Source organism: Sinocyclocheilus anshuiensis, unplaced genomic scaffold (assembly GCF_001515605.1).
Source record: "Sinocyclocheilus anshuiensis isolate Anshui unplaced genomic scaffold, SAMN03320099.WGS_v1.1 scaffold1990, whole genome shotgun sequence".
Classification (NCBI taxonomy): domain Eukaryota; kingdom Metazoa; phylum Chordata; class Actinopteri; order Cypriniformes; family Cyprinidae; genus Sinocyclocheilus; species Sinocyclocheilus anshuiensis.
In genome coordinates, this window is record NW_015547724.1 from 30,250 (window position 1) to 49,700 (window position 19,451).

General features: G+C 37.1%; 2 protein-coding genes across 2 annotated transcripts; both read left to right on the forward strand.

Annotated features, from left to right (window-relative positions):
• The first annotated feature begins 2,581 nt into the window (after positions 1–2,581).
• On the forward strand, positions 2,582–10,355 carry LOC107704250 (uncharacterized). Its single transcript, XM_016507134.1, has 11 exons — positions 2,582–2,753; positions 3,317–4,057; positions 4,539–4,691; positions 7,195–7,306; positions 7,420–7,567; positions 7,667–7,714; positions 7,974–8,051; positions 8,843–8,980; positions 9,156–9,239; positions 9,353–9,403; positions 9,638–10,355. The coding sequence occupies exons 2-11, from the start codon at positions 3,355–3,357 to the stop codon at positions 9,746–9,748; spliced, it is 1,626 nt and encodes a 541-aa protein (XP_016362620.1). The 5' UTR covers positions 2,582–2,753; positions 3,317–3,354; the 3' UTR covers positions 9,749–10,355.
• A 568-nt stretch (positions 10,356–10,923) lies between these two features.
• On the forward strand, positions 10,924–18,267 carry LOC107704251 (eukaryotic initiation factor 4A-I-like). Its single transcript, XM_016507135.1, has 11 exons — positions 10,924–10,985; positions 12,445–12,493; positions 13,612–13,744; positions 14,029–14,168; positions 14,534–14,702; positions 14,872–14,981; positions 15,342–15,485; positions 15,796–15,933; positions 16,013–16,102; positions 16,375–16,454; positions 16,538–18,267. Exons 1-11 carry the CDS (start codon positions 10,963–10,965, stop codon positions 16,680–16,682), a joined length of 1,221 nt encoding a protein of 406 aa, XP_016362621.1. The 5' UTR covers positions 10,924–10,962; the 3' UTR covers positions 16,683–18,267.
• Positions 18,268–19,451: the final 1,184 nt, after the last annotated feature.

Consider the following 19,451-nt stretch of genomic DNA (forward strand, 5'->3'; position numbering starts at 1 on the left):
TCAAAAAAAGCTATACTTTTTCTTTTCAAAACGCTACTACATCCCTATAGCCTACTTGAAAACCACATTATTATTTATGTTCCCCATCATAAACATAAAATAAAAATAAACATAAAATATTAATGCTTTCTATTTATAATGAATACTCCAAATAAAATTATTATAATGAATAAACCAAACTTTGTCTATTTGTATGTGCAACTGAAATTTTGATTAAATTATCTAAGAGGACAATATCATGGTTTCCCTTTTTTTTTTTTTTTTTTACATTTTACTAAATAAATTATTAAATTTTAAATGTGACGCGCGGAGTGATATAGGTTAAAGGTAAAATTCCAAAGCAGCCTTATGTTTACAGGAAACATTGCCTTATTTTCTTGGTTTCAAAAAATCGGAAATAGAGGACGTCAACAATTATTTAATGACAAATGACAAATGACAATAAATGGGCGTGAAAGGAAGCTTGTAAATATTGTATTAGTATACTCAGTATGAAGGAACCTCACGAATGACATAAAGCCCTGCATCATTAGAAGCACTTGAAAACAGAGACTATTTTGCCCAGTGCCCCTTTCAGTCATGCCTTTCTGATCCTGTCTTTCCAGTTTGACTGGATATTTACGGACTTTCTTCTTCTCACAAAGACACACACACGCACACATATGCAAATGCTCATGTGAAATCATGTATTAGATTACCCTTAGTCAACCTAAAAAAATTACCCTTTGGGTAAAAAGTACTTTTGTTAACAACTCACTTCCTGGTCCTCTATTTTAAAATACCATGGGTTGGCCATTCTAACTTTACCAGTAGAGTAGTGATGATTCTCTTTTATTGTTATGTTTTTGTGACCTACAAAATGTGCAAATATGATCTACTGGATTGCAAAAAACATTAATTACCTTATAGTCTTTTAATGGTGAACATATAAAACGCATAAGTACATAAGGGATTCATTTGATGAACAAAATATCTAAGAGGTTTTGGTAACAGTATCCCCTGTTGGCTATTTGCATTTTTTTTTAAAAAGCCTTACTGAATTAAAAAAATGTTTAGGTGATTTTAACCATATGGAAATTAAACAAGCTGCATTGCATGGGAACATGCTAATTAAGCACTATACATACCATCATCCAAATATGTATTGTCTGTGAGCAGTCATTTTATTTGAAAATAAACCAAATACACAAATATGTGGAAATCTTTGTATAGAGTAGTGAACCATATTAGTATAACATGAGATGTTTAACTGCTAAATTCTGAGAAATCCCATCAAATGTGAATACGTTGAGTCAGCTGTGTGCTGCAATTGAAATGCCTCATCATTTAGTCCAAACTAGTGCAATATTTTTCTAGTCCAAAGTTCTTCCTTCCCATCATATTGTGACTCAGGCCTAGAAATATGCAGCCTGTAATTAATCATAGTGTCTTATGTCAGACTTGAAACAGATACTGACAGCACAGAAAAAGGTCAAAAACGAAACGGATAAGGGCTGCAGACCATATTTGAAATGAGACCATTTAAATTCAGCTACTGAAAATCACATTTTTAATCTACTAAATATTTAAGTAAATACTAGATACTTGATTTAGAAAATAAACGAAATTAGTAATAGTTTTTATACGTTTCTTAACATTATAACATAGCCTTTTTCTAATTTTTTTATTCCATCAGTTCATAAGCAGCTTAACCCCCCTTTTACATTTACAGCTCATTCTTATTTTGCTACTTTTGCTTCATCACATGATTTGATCCAATATTAGCATGTTAATATGTTGCAAGTATCTTCGTTTGGGTTAATTTTAATCATAAACTGTATAAAAACTGATTTTAATGCTTTATTTTATTTATTTTTTTGCGTGATTATTAGAGTGGTTTTTTTTTTTTTATTGCATATGAACATATATAACAGTAAGAGAAATACAACTTTGCATATAAATGCCATCAGTACACAAGATTACAAGTAAAATAAAAAATTAGCCAGAGGAAGAAAGAAAACATAAAATAAATAAATAAAACAACTAAAATAATGAAGACGGTACAGTTTACTTGTCTATTTCAAATTTGCAGATAATGTTAGAAGTCCTGAGAGCTTTTTTTGTTTTACATTTATATACCATATTACAGTATTGTTTAAATTCGTTGATAAAATTTAAAAAATGTGGTTTACCACCCGACCACTTCACTTTGTGTATATGAAACTTCCCCATTACAACCAGTAATTGAATAATATACGCTTTATCCTTTTCTATCCCATAATCATCAACATATATCATTATATCAGACCCACCCAGTTTAATAACTGTATTAAGTTTTCTTGTAATTAAATTCTCAACATCAACCGAAAATATCTTTGTATAGATGCAATGAAAAAATAAATGAAAAATTGTTTCTTTTTCTTTACTACAAAATTCACAGGAGTAGTCAATATTCAATTTGCTAACAGAAAAAGAAAAGGAGAAAATGGACAACCTTGTCTTCTTCCTCTGCCAATTTCAAATCTATTAGATGTTCCTTGTGGGCCAATTTGATTTTAATGCTTTATTTTATCGGTAACATGAGGCCAGTGATGTCATCAGTTGCGCGCAGCGTTGCTGTTTATGCTTTCGTGCAAAGAGCGCGACTGTATTCATTGATTGAGGTGGAAATCCTCGTAATGGACAATTTGGTTTATTTGCAAATTCGTGGAAAATAAAGGCGAAGCTGCCCTGTGTGCTATTACCTTACACTGGTGTAAAACTGCACGTAAAAGGTGAGTGATATGTGAGCACAATTGACGAACTGTAGGCAGCTGTTAGCTGGTCAGCTAAGTTAATTAGCAAATGTGCACATGCCAGAAAACGAAAAATACCAAAGCAACCGTGAATTATAACGTCAACCGTTATCGCAAAACACACGAAACGTGTATTGTTTTTAGATGTGAAATGGCTTTTGAAAGGCTTCGTGGATATGAAGCTGTAAGAGACATGTTTACCGTTCATTTAGTCGTTGATACTAACGTTTTACAATTGTTTTACAGATGCATATTGTCAAATAACGCTAATACCAGCTTTCTGTGTAAACTGTTCTGCTCCTATGTATTTTATGCTTTTAAATTAGAGTAATTAAGAGCAGTATTTAAAATATGCTATTGTATCTATTTAAAATGTCAAAATAGATATAAGGTAGCTAACATCTGCTTCATTTTGCCAATCACCATATAACTGAGTGATAGCTGGTCTTGTATAAGTAACACATCTGTATTATGCTAATTATCCACCTGCACCAGAAACAAAATTCAGGGCACTGAAATGACCCTAATTCTCACTCTTGCAGGCGACGAGCTGGCGCAGGTAGCAGGTTGCCAGTGGACTATGAGAGACAGCGGTGGAAGCCTGGCCCAGAACCGCTGGCAAGGGGAACTCTCCTTGACTGTGAGCCAGGAAGCCAGCAGTGTTGGGGGCATGGGAGGAGGTCTAATGGATCCAAACTCCCCTCCCAATGCCACCAGCCCCATTCACCTCAAACTAGGTCACAAGGAGCAAGTCTGGACTGGAGAGTACATAGAACCAGTAGAGCTTCTTGATGAAGAAGCTGGATTTGATAAGAATGAAGAAGATATGGAAGAAGAAGAACAAGATGAGGAAGAGATTGATTCTGAATGTGATCCATGGGAGGAAAAAGATGAAGTGGAAGACTGGCAAATGCCATTTGAATCACAACCGCAAGCCATGTTCGCTAATAATTATTGGCAGCAGGTGTCCTCACATGAAGGGGAGGCCAAATTCCAAGCCAGAGACTTTCCTGAGAATCCCTTCCAGATTCGGCTTCATGGACTTAGACAGCAAAGGCTGAAGCGATGGCGAAGACTACGGTTTAGTGCTAGATTACGCAACCGGCTTGTGCAGAATTGGAAAACGTGGAGACAACGGGCCCAGTGGGTCGGCACCTTAGGGTATCGACGGTCAAGGAGGTGTCGCCAGTATAGCCTTTATGCCAGCAAGAGACGGTATGAGCAGGGATGTGACACCATGGGCTCATCACAAACAGGTTTGGAGACAAGCGGAAGAGAAACAGGTGAGACTTTTCCTTTTCTTGTTATTTAGAGCAGAGGTTTTCAGTCTGGGGAATGGGGGCCACAAGGGAAAGTACTAAGAGAAAAACGGTGTAAAAGATGCGTTATATACAGGTGCATCTCAATAAATTAGAATGTCGTGGAAAAGTTCATTTATTTCAGTAATTCAACTCAAATTGTGAAACTCGTGTATTAAATAAATTCAATGCACACAGACTGAAGTAGTTTAAGTCTTTAAACTAGATATATTTGATTTAAATGTATGATTGATTGATTGATTGATTAAAATAATATAAATTATATTTTAAATTCATCAGTACAGTACTATAGTGAGTAGAAATAAAAAGGTAATAATCTAGCATAATAGAAATTAATTATTTTCGGAGGGGGTCCTTTGTACGCAGTTGAAAACCGCTGATTTTTAAAGTAAATATAATTACAGTCAAAACTGCATTATATTATATGTTTGTTCTCTCTCCACAGAAAACAATTTCTCTGGTTTCAATGGTTATCATGGGGATTCTCAGTCAAGTTCAACAGTCAGTGGGGGTCAGGAATATCTTTCTATGCCCCTGAAGCCCACCACTCAGAGGATGGAGATGACCCTTTCAGAGGAGCACAGGTCTTATGTCCAAGGTAGAACTCTTGTTCTCTAAAAGCTGCAGAAACGTATATCCTATCTCAGTGGTTCTCAAACTGGGGTACGTGAGATGACGGAGGGGGGTACGCGAACAAAATTCTGAGTTTTGGCATTCATTTAATTCTACGCCAACTTAAAGTAACATTAAAACCAAACATGTATTTCTGACAAGCAACTGAACGTGTTAAAAATAAGTTTGAAAAAGTTGTGGGAAGCGTGGTGGTGACGCTGAAGGCGAGCGATCGTGGTGGTGTAGTTCGTTTATAGCCTAAGTTTAGCTTTTAAGTTCTGGCGCTTTTATTTAGGCTTCAAAATTAATAAAAGTTAATATTATTTTGTGAAGATTATCTTGTTGGACAAAACGTGTACGTTTCATGAACTATGGTTGAACACAGAGCTTATTTTTTGCGATAATCCAAAAGCCTATGGAAAAATCCTAAAGGCTTTTTGTCGAGGGAACCAAGTGCGATGCTAACAGCCGATCTGCCTACAAAGTGACGTCATAGTTCCTCCACTCTATTGGCTGGTCATGTACTTGCTCAAATATTGATTTCGGATCATTTTTAACCAAAAAAAGTTATGGACTGCAGCTTTAATTGCATGAAGAGCAAATATTGACATGGACTGAGATCGATTTAAACATACAGACACACTCTGTGCTTGTTATTGTTTTCATGTTTACAATATGAGCAACAATGCAAATTTCGCTGAATATCCAAACGATAGCAAATGTGCCATTAATTTTACAACAGTTCAACAAAAAAGGTAATATTAAGTGAACATTTTACATTTTAAATGTAGCCTACATTTTAAACAGAATATTTTCATGTTTGTTCTATTTTGCAACGAAATAATAGTTCCAACAAAATCCGTAACATCTGGTGTGCGTCTCCAAGCAACATACAGCGGTGTTTAGTTGGTGAACAAATCTGCGGCTTTGAACGATTCGGAGTCAGTGATTAATAACCCATTCATAACTACAGCATTTTGCTTTGTTACTGAATGAATGAATGAATGACACGATGCCTGGCTCATTAAGACAGCGACTTGCCGCCACCTATTGGTGGTTTTATTTTTAAATCTACAAGTATCACTTCGATTTGCCATCATTTAATGCTTTATTATATATTAATAATACACTTAATGGAATGTTAAGAATATGACATAAAACATGACATACAATTAATAAGGATAGAAAATATTTGCCTCTATAAAGGTAAAAAAATGCACCTGTAAATTAATTTAAGGGGGCAAATATTATCCTTAATATATAAGGAGTGACTGCGGTCTAAGTGGAAGAGAGGGGGTATGCAGAAGGATGTGAAATGCCCCAGGGGATATGCTGCTGTAAAAAGTTTGAGAACCACTGTCCTATCTTATCTCTTGGGTTATGATATGGATGTATGTCCAGTGATAATATAGATCTTTAGATCTCACCAAGATTGCAGTCTAAAATGGATGTTATACATCAGCTATTGACTAGCTCAGGGGTCTACAACCTTCAACATCTAAAGAGCCATTTTGGCCCCTTTCCCACCGAATAAATTTCACGTGGAGCCACAAAACCTATTTGATCCCTAAAAGGATGTTACAGGGCAGGGGCAATCATTTCAGAAGGGGGACAGAAATGTTAAATGTAATAATAATAATAATATTTATTTATGTAAAAAAAAAAAAAGGACCGGTTCTTATCTCTTACTTAATTGGCTAAGAAATAAAATACACTGCTGGACAATAACCAATAATTTGTATTCTATAATATTTTGATATATATTTTACTAATGACAATTTCATGATTATGATTGGTTTATAATACTAAAAACACTTTCTATTTGTATCACAGAATAAGGCAGAAAATAAATTTTATAGCTTACAAACCATATATTGTTGCAATCGTTTATTGTCTTCACGTTTTAGGTTTATGCTTGTTGATAGTGGGATGTCTTTGTCCATATTAGGGATTTCCTGGCATGTCAAAAATTATTATTACTTCTCATATGAGTCTGTTTTGGACTTTCTGCGTGAGAGCGCAGCTTTGAGTATGAATGAAACATACACCGCATGAGAGTGTTCAGCGCTCTGTAATGTTCACACCGTTTTGGATACGAATAAAACGTATCCAAAAAGATGTGACTCTCTTGTCTCTTTTAATTTAAATCTAGATTTATTGACACTGGCCCTTAAAAAACCTCTATGTGAACATACTTGCCCGTTTTCTACGGCCACGCTGCAGGGAGCCACCGCAACGGGATGAAAGAGCCTCTAGAGCCATGGGTTGCCGACCCGTGGACTAGCTGATGCTATTGACTATACTTAAGCTATTGACATAAAACTGGCATTAAGAAGATTTTTTTAAAGCTTTATTTCATTTCCAAATCATCCAGACTGCCTGTTTAAGTAGACGAATGAATTTTCTCACATAATTTGGTGTTTAAATGGATGACATGTTCTAAACTCTGTGCTGGTTGTACCTCATGCATGCATATATTTATTTCTCAGGTCTTCTTGATGAGTACCTTCAAAAGTATGGAAGTCTAATTCCTGTACATTCAGATGATGTTGTTGAGGAACTGAAGGGCATCTTCAATGAGGACTTCTCTCAGCCCCACAGGTCTCACACATGCACAACCTCAAATACAAATACAAATATATATGTCTTTGTGCATGCATACATACATCTCTGGAAGGTAGTCAAGGTACTAAAGTTTTTTTATGTGCCCACAGGAAAGTCATGGTGCAACATTTAATTCAGTCCTACCAGAGATCAGCAGGGACTGCCATGGTGAAAGGGTTTCGGGTGAATTACAAGCGTCATGTTCTGACAATGGATGATCTTAGCACCCTCTATGGACAAAATTGGCTCAATGACCAGGTGAGTTTTGAGTTATAAATGCACAGCACTATTTTTCATAATTCTTCTTTTCTCTGTCCTACTTAATGCACACATTGTTCTTTCATCTGATTTCTTAAGGTCATGAACATGTATGGAGACCTTGTGATGGATTCAGTGCCTGAAAAGGTGATTATTTTTAGGTTTTTCTAATTTCTCCTATGTAATTCTCCTATTTTCATATTAGTTAACCTGATCCTAGTTCAACCTTAGTAACAAAAGTTGTGAAATACAAATGTATCCTGCACTGTTCAGTAATCAAAGTATATAAGAAGTGAACATTTTTAAGTAGTAGTAGTTCAGTTTTATCGTTGTTGTTGATTGTCAGGGAAAGTTAATTTTTTATTTAGTTGTGTTTAGTGTTTTGTTATGTCTTCTCCATTTTCAGGTGCACTTTTTTAACAGTTTCTTTTATGACAAGTTGAGGACCAAAGGCTATGATGGAGTGAAACGGTGGACAAAGAATGTAAGAAAACTGTAAACCTCTTATTATTTTATTTGATGTGTACTACTGTTTAAGAGGCATCATTTAATATATTTTAATATATTTTAAAACGAGTGCTGTCAAATGATTAATCGCGATTAATCGCATCCAAAATAAAAGTTTTTGTTTACATAATATATGTGTGTGTGCTGTGTATATTTGTTATGTATATATAAATACACATGTATATATTTAAGAAAAATATGTTACCTTTATATATTAAATATATTTATATTGATATAATTTATATGAATATAAATATATACATGTAAATATTTTCAAAATAATATACTGTATGTGTGTGTCTTCATATATACATAATAAATATACATTGTACACACACATATATTATGTAAACAAAAACTTTTATTTTGGATGCGATTAGTCACGATTAATCGTTTGACAGCACTATTTAAAATGTAACTTGTTGACTTGATTGCAAAGCTGCTTAATATTTTTGTGGAAATTTTATTTTTTTTAGGATTGAGGATTCTTTGATGAATAGAAAGTTCATAAGAACAGCATTTATTTGCAATATATTATAAGTGTCTTTCTTTTACTTTTGATCAATTACTGACCCCATACTTTTGAAGTGTATCATCTTATTATGTGCATAACATAATTATGTATGATCTTATTATGGGCATTACATAATCATGTACTATGTAATGATCAATTTATTTGGGTCCGTTCTTAGTGATAATCCTTAAAGCAAATCAGCAGAACTTTTCTTGATATGCTTTTTTATTTATATAAGTACAAACATGTTTTAGGTGGACATCTTCCAGAAGGATCTGTTGTTGATTCCCATTCATTTAGAAGTGCACTGGTCACTGATCTTGGTTGATATTAAACAGCGCTCCATCACATACTTCGATTCTCAGAGAACCCTTAATCGCCGCTGCCCCAAGGTAAAAGCACTACAAAAATATTGTTTTCTGTACAGTCAAAATCTTCTCCACAAGCGATGAAATTTCTTTGAAATTGTGTGTAATGTCTAAAACATTATAATTAGTAATACATTCTTAACCTTTGTTTTTATGTTTGTAATTTATCTCAGCTAAGTAACATTTTTTCTCTCCACAGCATATTTTTAAATACCTGCAGGCAGAAGCCATGATAAAAGAGAAGAGAGATTTTCTCACAGGGTGGAAAGGCTTTTTTAAAATGGTGAGGCCAGTCATTGCAGTGTTACCATAAATTGCTACTTGACCTTTTTGTAATGTCTAATGCTGTTCAGTTGTTTAAGTGACAATTAATAGAGCCTCTCTTTTTTGTTACAGAATGTTGGCAGACAGAATAATGACAGTGACTGTGGTGCATTTGTCCTGCAGGTTTGTATATGCATCATCTTCATTCTGAAGCTTTATGAGTGGTTGATAAGATTCAGATTAACTGACACAGTATTGTACATTTATAGCTGTTTATCCAGAGGAGAATCCATTAAGCTCTATTAAAAACCACAAGAAATATGTCAGAACATATGTTGTTTGAGATGTCTTTTCCTCAGTTACACATACAAGATTTACCTCTTATTTCTCTTTTTATTTTCTCCACCTCCATTTTAGTATTGCAAGTGTCTCGCATTGGGTCAGCCCTTCAGCTTCAGTCAACAGGACATGCCCAAGCTGAGGAGACTTATGTACAAAGAACTGTGTCATTGCAAGCTGTCACTGTGATATTTGTTTAAAGACCGCACAGCCAAGATACATTTGTCCAAAAAGCCTGAGAGACTTCTCACTGAGGATATTTCATCCTCGCTCACGTTTGTTTTCATTTTGTATAAACTTTTTGTTTGTTTTCATACTGGAACCCAACATCTTGACTGAGAGATCTGCGGTGATTTACTATTGACAGCCTGTCTTGCCCTTGTGACATACTGCCTAAATGGAACAGTCTTTTTTCTGCTTTTTTTCTGTGTATAAAGATGTTGCAAAACTTCTGATCTGAAATGTTGGCATGAGAGTAACTGTGCTGTAATGCAAGTGACAAATCGTGTCTGCAGTTTTGTTCTTAATAAATCGTCTTAAGAAAATAATGATCTGTGTACTCATCAGAACACTTAAATTATTATTTTGTTAGTCACATTGCAATTAATGACGACATGAAATGGCCAGGAATTATTATGTAAGGTTATGGAATCAACATGTCAGTGAGGTATTCTCCAGTTATGCTGTGTTCACCCTTATTCAAACTGGAAATAATACCAGTAAGCTGGTTTTTCCTCAAAGCATATTTATATGGACCATTAAATGACCCACTAAGAACACCAACTGTGAATCATAAATGACTCACTTGCAACATTTATGTACAGGAAAACAGCTCTTGGGCAATAAGGGAAGGGTCATCTCTGTATTTTCTGGAAGTGAGCACATTAGTGTTTGACATATTAACAGGTTTTTTTTTTATTCAAATACTGTTAGCAACAGTTCAAAAGCAAACAAAAAAACTGAGAGGGCAAACGGAAACACAAAATTATGTAAAAGAAATTAAAGACACAAACATTATGAAAGTACCTTTATGGTCTATTAAAATCCGATTATCAAATTGGTTCTCTTATCTTGTTACTTTAGCCAGTAACATTTTTTAAAATGTGAATTATCACCTCAAATTTCAGGGCTGAAAGGTTTTTTTAAAGGTATATTCTTGAAAACCAAACGTCAAATTTCTTAAAGAAAGCGCAAAACTGGTTCAATTTACAGCTAGGATTTTCGTGACGTCTTCAAACAGGCGCTTAAGATAGGGCGGTATCAATAGTTTCTGGACCAATGGGAAGTCACGCTGGGCGGGTGTATAATCTGACTGATCGGGACGATGTCCAATCAATGAGCTTTGGTGGTCGTCACGGTTTGAGTATTTGAACGTTTCCGCCAGTCTACAGTCCTTTGTGATAATGTCGTCTGAACATGAGGATAGGTAAGATTGCGTGCTCGAATAAATTTTTTTCCCTGTTTGTGGTAATGGTGCCCGTTTACTTGAAAGGTTCAGTCAGTATCACTGATTTCACATGATTTGTTTGAGAATATTGAATATTTGTCTTTCATCAGCGATTCAAAAGCTAGCATTATCAGCCGGTTTGGCACGTTCGTTCTCTCTGTTCCCGCCTCGTTAAAATGTTTTAGAAAAGCGTGTGTTCACCAGGTAACGTTAGTGTAAGTACAAGTCATTTTATTTTTGTGTTATATCCGTGAAGTTCGTTGGAAAGTCTTTTTAAAAGGGTTTTGTAACCGTCTATTCGATGTTCCGTTAGAATGCCGGCTCTTGTGACGCAACGTGTCTCACGCGCTCGTTCAGTTTCTCGTGTGACCTACGCGTCCATGCGGCACATGGTCGCTCCCTTCTACCCGTTTTAAACGGATTACCTGCATTTTTAAGATTTATTGTAATGTGCTTTACGTAAAAACTCAGGGTCTGGTGCCATGTAATATTAAATCTGTGTTTTGTTTGTAGATTTGTTTGTAGGCCTAAAAATGAGAAAATATGTAGGGCACATGGCCTTGGGCGAGACAATAGGGTGGTCTGGCAGTGTAGGCCCAAGGCCTATCCTCAGATAGCTGTCCTCTTTTAAAAAGTAAAATTGTCTATATAAATTAGACACCACTTTTTTTTTTTAAGAAAAAGAAACCGTGCCGTCGGTGAAAATATTGCTAGTGTACTTTGTCAAGAAATAAATGTCGTCATGTATTGGTATAATACGGGGTTGACGCACAAGTTTATTTTATATCGCATTTTATAATAACCTCCTTTTAAATGATTGAGTTGTTACCGACACGTTAATGTGATTTAGTCGAGCCACGTTGGTAATGGCGCTGAGCGAAAATGGCCGCCTCTTGGTCATTTTACGAGGTTACGATATCAGTGTCTTTAAAAAATAAAACTAACGCGGTTTTATGAGTATTGCAAATAATTAAGATGAAAATCGTCATCGAAACCGGTGTGAAACCCAAAATAAAACGTTGGACAGAATGATAGCCTCGGTAACCGTTCACTTTCATTTTATGGAAAATGGTAACGTTACAATGAAAGTGAACTGTGACCGAGGCTATCATTCCCCTTTTGTGTAACATAGACTAAGTCGTGTGTTTAAGTAAGTTTTCGTAAGATTTTTTTTTTTTTTTTGCCTGAAACTTCTCTTAAAGAAGGTCGTTTAGACATTTTAACAATAGATTAATACATGTAAGTTAAGTTATGGGATGTCTGGCTGTAGGTAATCCCCCTATGCTATGGGACTGGGTAACTCAAATATTGGTTTAGAATCCACTCAATATGTTTAGTCTTACGTTTGCCCCCTTGGAGGGGTTTTTTTTTTGCCTCACAACTTAATGTGAAATGAATTTTACATAAAAGCTATACTAATTACAACCTCTTGTTTCAGACCCAGAGACAATGGCCCTGAGGGGATGGAGCCAGATGGTGTCATTGAGGTTGGTGACTCTTAAAAGCCATTTCACCTATAGTTTTAAGCACATTTGATTTTTTTTTTTCTTTAATTATAAACTGGTAAGAACTGATTCAGGTTTATTGTTGCAACTTGTGGAGTTTCTGTTTTATTCCTTTGAGGAAAGTGTAGCAGACTTTTCCAAAAAAAAAAAAAGTGTGGCAAACCCTTCAGTTTTATAAGCATGTCCCCTATCACTGGGCAAGGCTGTCTGTCAATGGCACAGTCTTATATCTGTTAGTGGCAGAGCAAATCAGGGCCATATACATCCCAGTCAGCTCAAGACAGTAGGTGCGTTTCCATTACAGATATGCGCAAAACTTTGGTGATATTTTATAAACGTCGATTAAAAAAGTATTGCGAAATGAAGGCGTTTCCATTAACCAATGTCATGCGACTAAAACGTAACCTTTTGCCTCGCAATAAGTCATGGCAACGGATTTTGATGGATTTTGGCTATATTTATTCAAAGGAGGCGTATGCGTGTATCTTTACAGAAGCAGCACAGAGAGCCGCTTCAGAAACGTGCGTGGCGCGGCTGGATTCTGGAATAAACGCAAGCATTGTGGCCACAATCAGCTTCAGTGGCCGTATCAGAGGCACATTGCACCGCAGACGTGTGCAGTGTAAATTGTCTACTAAGCATTAATGGTAGGGAAAGCCCCTTATACTGGAGAGTGGCCATGTATGATGTGTTTCTCGGAGGTTATAGTACATTGACGAATGATCATATGACTTCTTACATAGGCCATGTGACCTGTAAATGCGAAAGCTGTTTTCCATTGCAGTTTTGCGAATTCCTTTTTCACATTGCCTAAACCACCATGCGAGCGTAAAAACTTTTGCGATATATGGGCGTTTTTGTGAAATTTATGCGTTTCCATTAGGCATATTTTCAATTCGCAATTTCAGTTTGCGCAATTTGAAGGGTAATGGAAACGTGCCTAGTGAGAAAATACTTTTTCATGGTATGGGCACAGATACTTGTCAACACTTGTTTAGTTTGGAGATTTTTCCCCCTTAAATTATATTTGAATATACATGTATGTATGTGTGTGTGTGTGTATATATTTTTGTTTAACACATTTTTATTTTTTTTTACAGAGCAACTGGAAGGAGATTGTTGATAGTTTTGATGATATGAGCCTGCGAGAGGCTCTTCTCAGAGGAATCTATGCTTATGGTTTTGAGAAACCTTCCGCCATTCAGCAGAGGGCAATTCTCCCTTGTATCAAGGGTATGTAAAACGTAATTGGTCTGTCTGCGTTTGTCACTTAATTCTGTAATATGAGAAGTTAATTCACACCCTTATTAATTGGGCAAGGCTGTGTCTGTTGGTGACACTGACCTATATCTAGTAAGGGCAAATGAAAAAAAGCCTATATTCATCCCAGTCAACTCAGTTCAGTGAGGCATAGACTGTTTCATGGTATGGGCACAAGCTGCCTTGGTACTGTAACCGTGAAACTACATGTGATTGAATGGGCATTTGTTAATATTCAGCTTTTTTTTTGTCTGTAGGGTATGATGTCATCGCACAGGCTCAGTCTGGCACAGGAAAGACAGCCACCTTTGCTATCTCCATCCTGCAGCATATTGATTTGGAGATGAAGGCTACACAAGCTATGGTGCTGGCTCCTACCAGAGAGCTCGCCCAACAGGTGAGAACCGTTACTCATTCAGGTTTGTTATAGCACTACTAGCTCTGCCTTTTTGTTGGAGGTTTTGGGAGACACGGAAGACAGTGTGACAAGAGTTTAAGCATGCCCCCTATCACTAGGCAAGGCTGTGTCTGTCAATAACACAAAGTCTTATCTGTTAGGAGCAGAGAAAATAAAGGCAATATTCGTCCCAGTCAGCTCAACACAGTGAGAAAAGACTGTTTCATGGTATGGGCACAGATACTTGTCAGAAATCTCTTAAGATGCTTTTGCAGTGACTTGAGCACAGGTGGTTTTTCAGATCAAGTTAAAGTTAAATGGAGTTGATCTTTTAGCTATTGCTAAAATGTTTTTGTCTTCCTCAGATTCAGAAGGTGGTGCTGGCTCTTGGAGACTACATGGGGGCAACCTGCCATGCCTGCATTGGTGGCACCAATGTCCGTAATGATGTTCAGAAGCTCCAGGCTGATGTGCCCCACATAGTGGTTGGAACTCCTGGCCGTGTGTTTGACATGCTCAACCGCAGATATCTTTGTAAGTGCGGACGACAATCGCTTGTTTCAGTGGACTGTCTTATTTGAGACTTGTACTAGAATTCTTAACTACCTGTTCTCTTGTTGTTAAATTATAAGTTTAATAACCTTCTGTATGCCAATGGCTTGGAAATGACTGTCTTTGTTTGATTTTTTTTTTTTTTTTTCAGCTCCCAAATATATAAAGATGTTTGCGCTGGATGAGGCAGATGAAATGTTAAGCCGTGGTTTCAAGGACCAGATCTATGAGATCTTTCAGAAGTTGGCCACAGATACTCAGGTAAATTTTATTTATTTTATTTATTTTTTTTTTCTTGGAGCCCACACCAAAGTCCCTCTCCTACCAGCTTTGTGTGCTGTGATGGGAATCATAATCTTTGGTAGAGGAATGTAACTGCTCTCCACTTTGATTAGGCTCATAGGTCCCTCTTCATGACTATTAAGCAGCTTACATTTTATATCCTAAATAGTTTTATTTGCTGTACGTTTAAGAGGTTTGTGTTGGTCAAATCTACTCCAGTCAGCTAAGATGATCATAATGACTGTAAATTTACCTTTTCCTGTTATAGTCATCTTCAGGTTGTGGTTGGTGTTGACTCATTTTGTAAGCTATAACTTGTGCATGTTTTTCTTTTCCCAGGTGATTCTTTTGTCTGCCACCATGCCTCAGGAGGTGCTGGAGGTGACCACAAAATTCATGAGAGATCCTATTCGTATCCTAGTTAAAAAGGAAGAGCTGACCCTGGAGGGTATCCGGCAGTTCTACATCAATGTTGAGAAAGAGGTGAGTGGAGAGCTTAGCGTTGAGAAATGAATATTTGTATCTCAAAGCTGTCCAATTTGTTGTTGTCCAAAGTTGCAGTCATTTGTTACTGAAGTAGTAATGCTGTTTTGTGATGATCCCCATGCGTGTCAACTGATCCCAGACTTCCTGGAGTGCTCCTGTCTGATAAGCGTTTTGCTTAGCTGTGCATTTGAGCCTGTAGGACTCTGGGAACATGATCTTAACTTTAGTATGAAAACAGCACCACCTAGTGGCAGAGCTGAGTTTTTTTTTCTCTCCCTCTCTTTGCTAAGATCTCTCTGTCTTTCAGGAGTGGAAGTTGGACACATTGTGTGATCTTTACGAAACCCTGACCATCACACAGGCTGTAATTTTCATCAACACCCGACGAAAGGTGGACTGGTTGACTGAGAAAATGCATGCAAGAGACTTCACTGTTTCTGCACTGGTGAGTGACAGTCACATGATGTGACGTTTTGCTAATGTATATGTACATGTTTTATGAACTATGCGCACTGTCTTCATAGCACGGTGACATGGAGCAAAAGGAGAGGGACGTCATCATGAAAGAGTTCCGCTCTGGCTCCAGCAGAGTCCTCATCACTACTGACCTGCTGGTAATCTACCTTTCACCTTCACCCACAGTTCTGAGATGTCACACCAAGGATACCTCTTCCACCAGCATTCTGTGCTGTGATGGGTATCAAGGTCTTTGGGAGACTATTCTAACTGCTCTCCACCGTGCTGGGGCCGCCAAGTCCCTTAACACGACTATAAAGCAGTTGACATTCACATGCAAAATCTGTGCTTTTAAATATCTTTAGATTGTTAGTTGACTGCTTTTGTTTTTGAACCTGTAAGTGGACTAAAGTGTCTTAAATACTTTCAGGCAAGAGGCATTGATGTGCAGCAGGTTTCCCTGGTTATCAACTATGACCTTCCAACCAACAGGGAAAACTACATCCACCGGTAAGTCGACGAAGCTCTTTCTGTGCTTTTTGTCTGATTTGTGCGATTCTGGCTGTTGTGTAATAAGTGCTTTATTTGTATAGAATTGGACGTGGTGGCCGTTTTGGCAGAAAGGGCGTCGCTATCAACATGGTCACTGAAGATGACAAGCGTACACTCCGAGACATCGAGACCTTCTACAATACAACCGTGGAGGAAATGCCCATGAACGTTGCTGATCTTATCTAAGACCCCAGCCCTTTTTTTTTTTTTTTTTTTCTTTTCTTTTCTTTTTTCTTCCCTGTCTATCTCTCCTCCTTTCCCTCTTTAGTCTCATTCCAACCCACATCCCTTTTCGTGCAACTCCCTCACAAATCAAGTACTGTTAATTCTGAGGGTGTGCTTTTTCATAAATCCAGTATGTCTGCCACATCACTCAATTATTCGGAATGAATACTCAATATTCTTAAGGCTCATTTAATCTTGCCCTTTTTTGAGTGGTGCCATCTACTGATCAAGAGGAGGCATTGCAGGGCTCATTTGCATGCTAGGTGTAAAAGTTAATGCACTGACTGGCATATGGATTGAAGACATGCCCTGCTTTTCTTGATCGTGTTGGTTTAACCATTTTTGAGATGTGACTTTACATTGGATTATTTTTTTGGGTTAAAACAGGGCAAAGGATGTAAAACAGAATTATTCATGTGTTTTATATGGGGGACTTGGACTCTTATTCCAAATCTTCACCACTGCTATCTTCCTTTTACAGAAGCATCTGAGTGCTGTAAATTCTGCTTAAGGAAAAGAGGAAGCTGGATTGTGAGCAAACCAGATTGTAAAGTTTCAAAAAGTGTTCAAGTCATTTTCTCCTGGTCCAATTGTTCGGTTACATCTCTTGTGTTGTCCTGTGTGCGTGGTTGTAGCTTTTTGATTTTTGTAAATAGGCTTTACTTTGGCGGGATGGGTGGCTCAAGGCATTAGAAATTAATTTGGCATGATTGGTATGGCTGGTTAACAACCCACCATTGTATTGCCTCAGATTTTCTCTGCATCAAAGTCCTATCGAGGAGTGTTGCTCCTACAACCTACCTCACCAAACTGTGTTGTATGGGTCTAAATATGTAAAGGACCAAACTGCAGTAGTAGAGTATATAGAGATCATTGTCTTCGTATTGTTCAAAAAATGCCTCTTTTGTTGGGTGGATGTGGGGTTAACATTGGTCAGTGCTATTTTTTTAAACAAATTTATTACAAATGTGATAATTATTAACCTTTTTGAGACAGAAGCCATGTATTAAATCTTTTCTACATTGGACTCTGTATAGTATTTATTTTAATGGTCTGAAATAAAGGTATTTCCCATTTTTAACATGCTAAGCTGACTCTTACTCGTTCATTGGGTTTAATTTACTGCAAGACTGGTTTCATCTTGCAATACGAGTATGAGCTCTCCAAGCATGTGTTTGTGGTTCCCGTCATGGTTGAACTTTTTTTTTTTTTTTTCCCTTAATGTTAAAATACTTTTTGCCATTTTTGTTCCTTTATCAACATTTCAATCACTGTCTTTCATCATTCAAATGGTGTTTGATCAGATGTGGGTTATATGGTAGACATGATAAATGTTCAGTAACCGCTGAACAAGTCTTATCAATGTTGAGGATGATGGGAATTAAAATTAGATCAGTTGCTCACCTGTGGATCCTCTGCAGTGAATAGTAGCCTCGAAATGAGTCAAAGCAGCTGATTTAAAAACATCACAAATCCACAATTACTGTCTTGTGAAGTGAAATGTGTTGAAGAAACTAATGTTGAATAAATGTTCAGAAAACCTTCATATTGGGGTCAGCTATGCCTTTACGTAGTTCTAACATAAACTTGTGATGCATGTTTGTCAGTGATAAATTCATAAAAGATTTGTCATGGTACTAATAAACTGAGTGTTTCAAATATACAATAACCAGGTTTATATATTAATTAATTAATTCAATTACATTTAACTAATTTAATCTTGCTTGCTCCACAGCCAGCCACATTTTAACAAATATTTTCACAAATATTTGTGGTGATGGCTAGGGAATTTGTATAAATATATTTGAAAATAAGATTATGTAAATACATTCAAACATATGCAAATACTTAATAATAAACTGCTGTGATTAATTTGTCTTTTCTGTGTAGTTTAAAAGATAAGATTTTTTTTGGATACATGGATGACACTTGGGAAACCGTGCCAACTGATCACAACTAGTGACAGAATGACCACCTTGTGTTATGTTATATTAACAGATGTATTTGCACTTTGTTCAGTAAGTAGGCTAAATGCTACGTCATTATATCATTATGCTAAATCCGGTGCCCATTTTACTGTGAAGCGCTCCTGAGAGAAGCCCCTCTGGAACCAAGAGCCAAGAGATGGTCAGTTCTAAGCGCGTCCACAGGAGGGCAGATCTGTACACCATCTGTATCCACAGGAGAGAAAGCAGCTTTCAGCTGTGCCACAAACCCAGGACGCATACCAATCAGACTGGACCTGTGGTTCCAGCACATGAGGATGTATTAGGAAATGTTCTATTCAAACATATGCGAGCCAATAGTTATCCAAACTCTCAGAAGGCCTGTGTCATTACAATTCCACGGCTGCAACTTTTGATCACTTCAGCCTGATCTCTCCACCAACATCCCCTGACATAATGCGTGGGCCCTCATTCACCTGTCCATCACGCAAACACTATGTTAATTCCCGCATCGTGTACCCCTGTCCCACATCCCCTTCATTCAATTCTTTGTACCAATCCCCTCTCTTTCCTGCCCTTTTATACCCACGGTCTTCTTTTCCGACATTCTTTCTCCAATCACAGCCCTCCGTCGGAGGCATAACAACCTCTCCGAGCCCGAGGGCTATACACCTTTTGAGAAATATTTTGATTATGTGTGCTCAGTGTAGGTGGCCCGCCGAACACTTTCACTGTCTGCATGGTAACCCCCCACCCCCCCTCCCACCCCCTGCTGGGCGCATGA

Excerpts from the sequence above, each read along its gene's own strand:
- LOC107704250 (XM_016507134.1), top strand. The coding sequence starts at position 3,355 with ATGAGAGACAGCGGTGGAAGCCTGGCCCAGAACCGCTGGCAAGGGGAA. Across the intron at positions 9,240-9,352 it reads GGAAAGGCTTTTTTAAAATG|AATGTTGGCAGACAGAATAA; the intron begins GTGAGGCCAGTC and ends TTTTTGTTACAG. Across the intron at positions 9,404-9,637 it reads GTGGTGCATTTGTCCTGCAG|TATTGCAAGTGTCTCGCATT; the intron begins GTTTGTATATGC and ends CCTCCATTTTAG.
- LOC107704251 (XM_016507135.1), top strand. The coding sequence starts at position 10,963 with ATGTCGTCTGAACATGAGGATAG. Across the intron at positions 12,494-13,611 it reads AGCCAGATGGTGTCATTGAG|AGCAACTGGAAGGAGATTGT; the intron begins GTTGGTGACTCT and ends TTTTTTTTACAG. Across the intron at positions 13,745-14,028 it reads AATTCTCCCTTGTATCAAGG|GGTATGATGTCATCGCACAG; the intron begins GTATGTAAAACG and ends TTTTGTCTGTAG.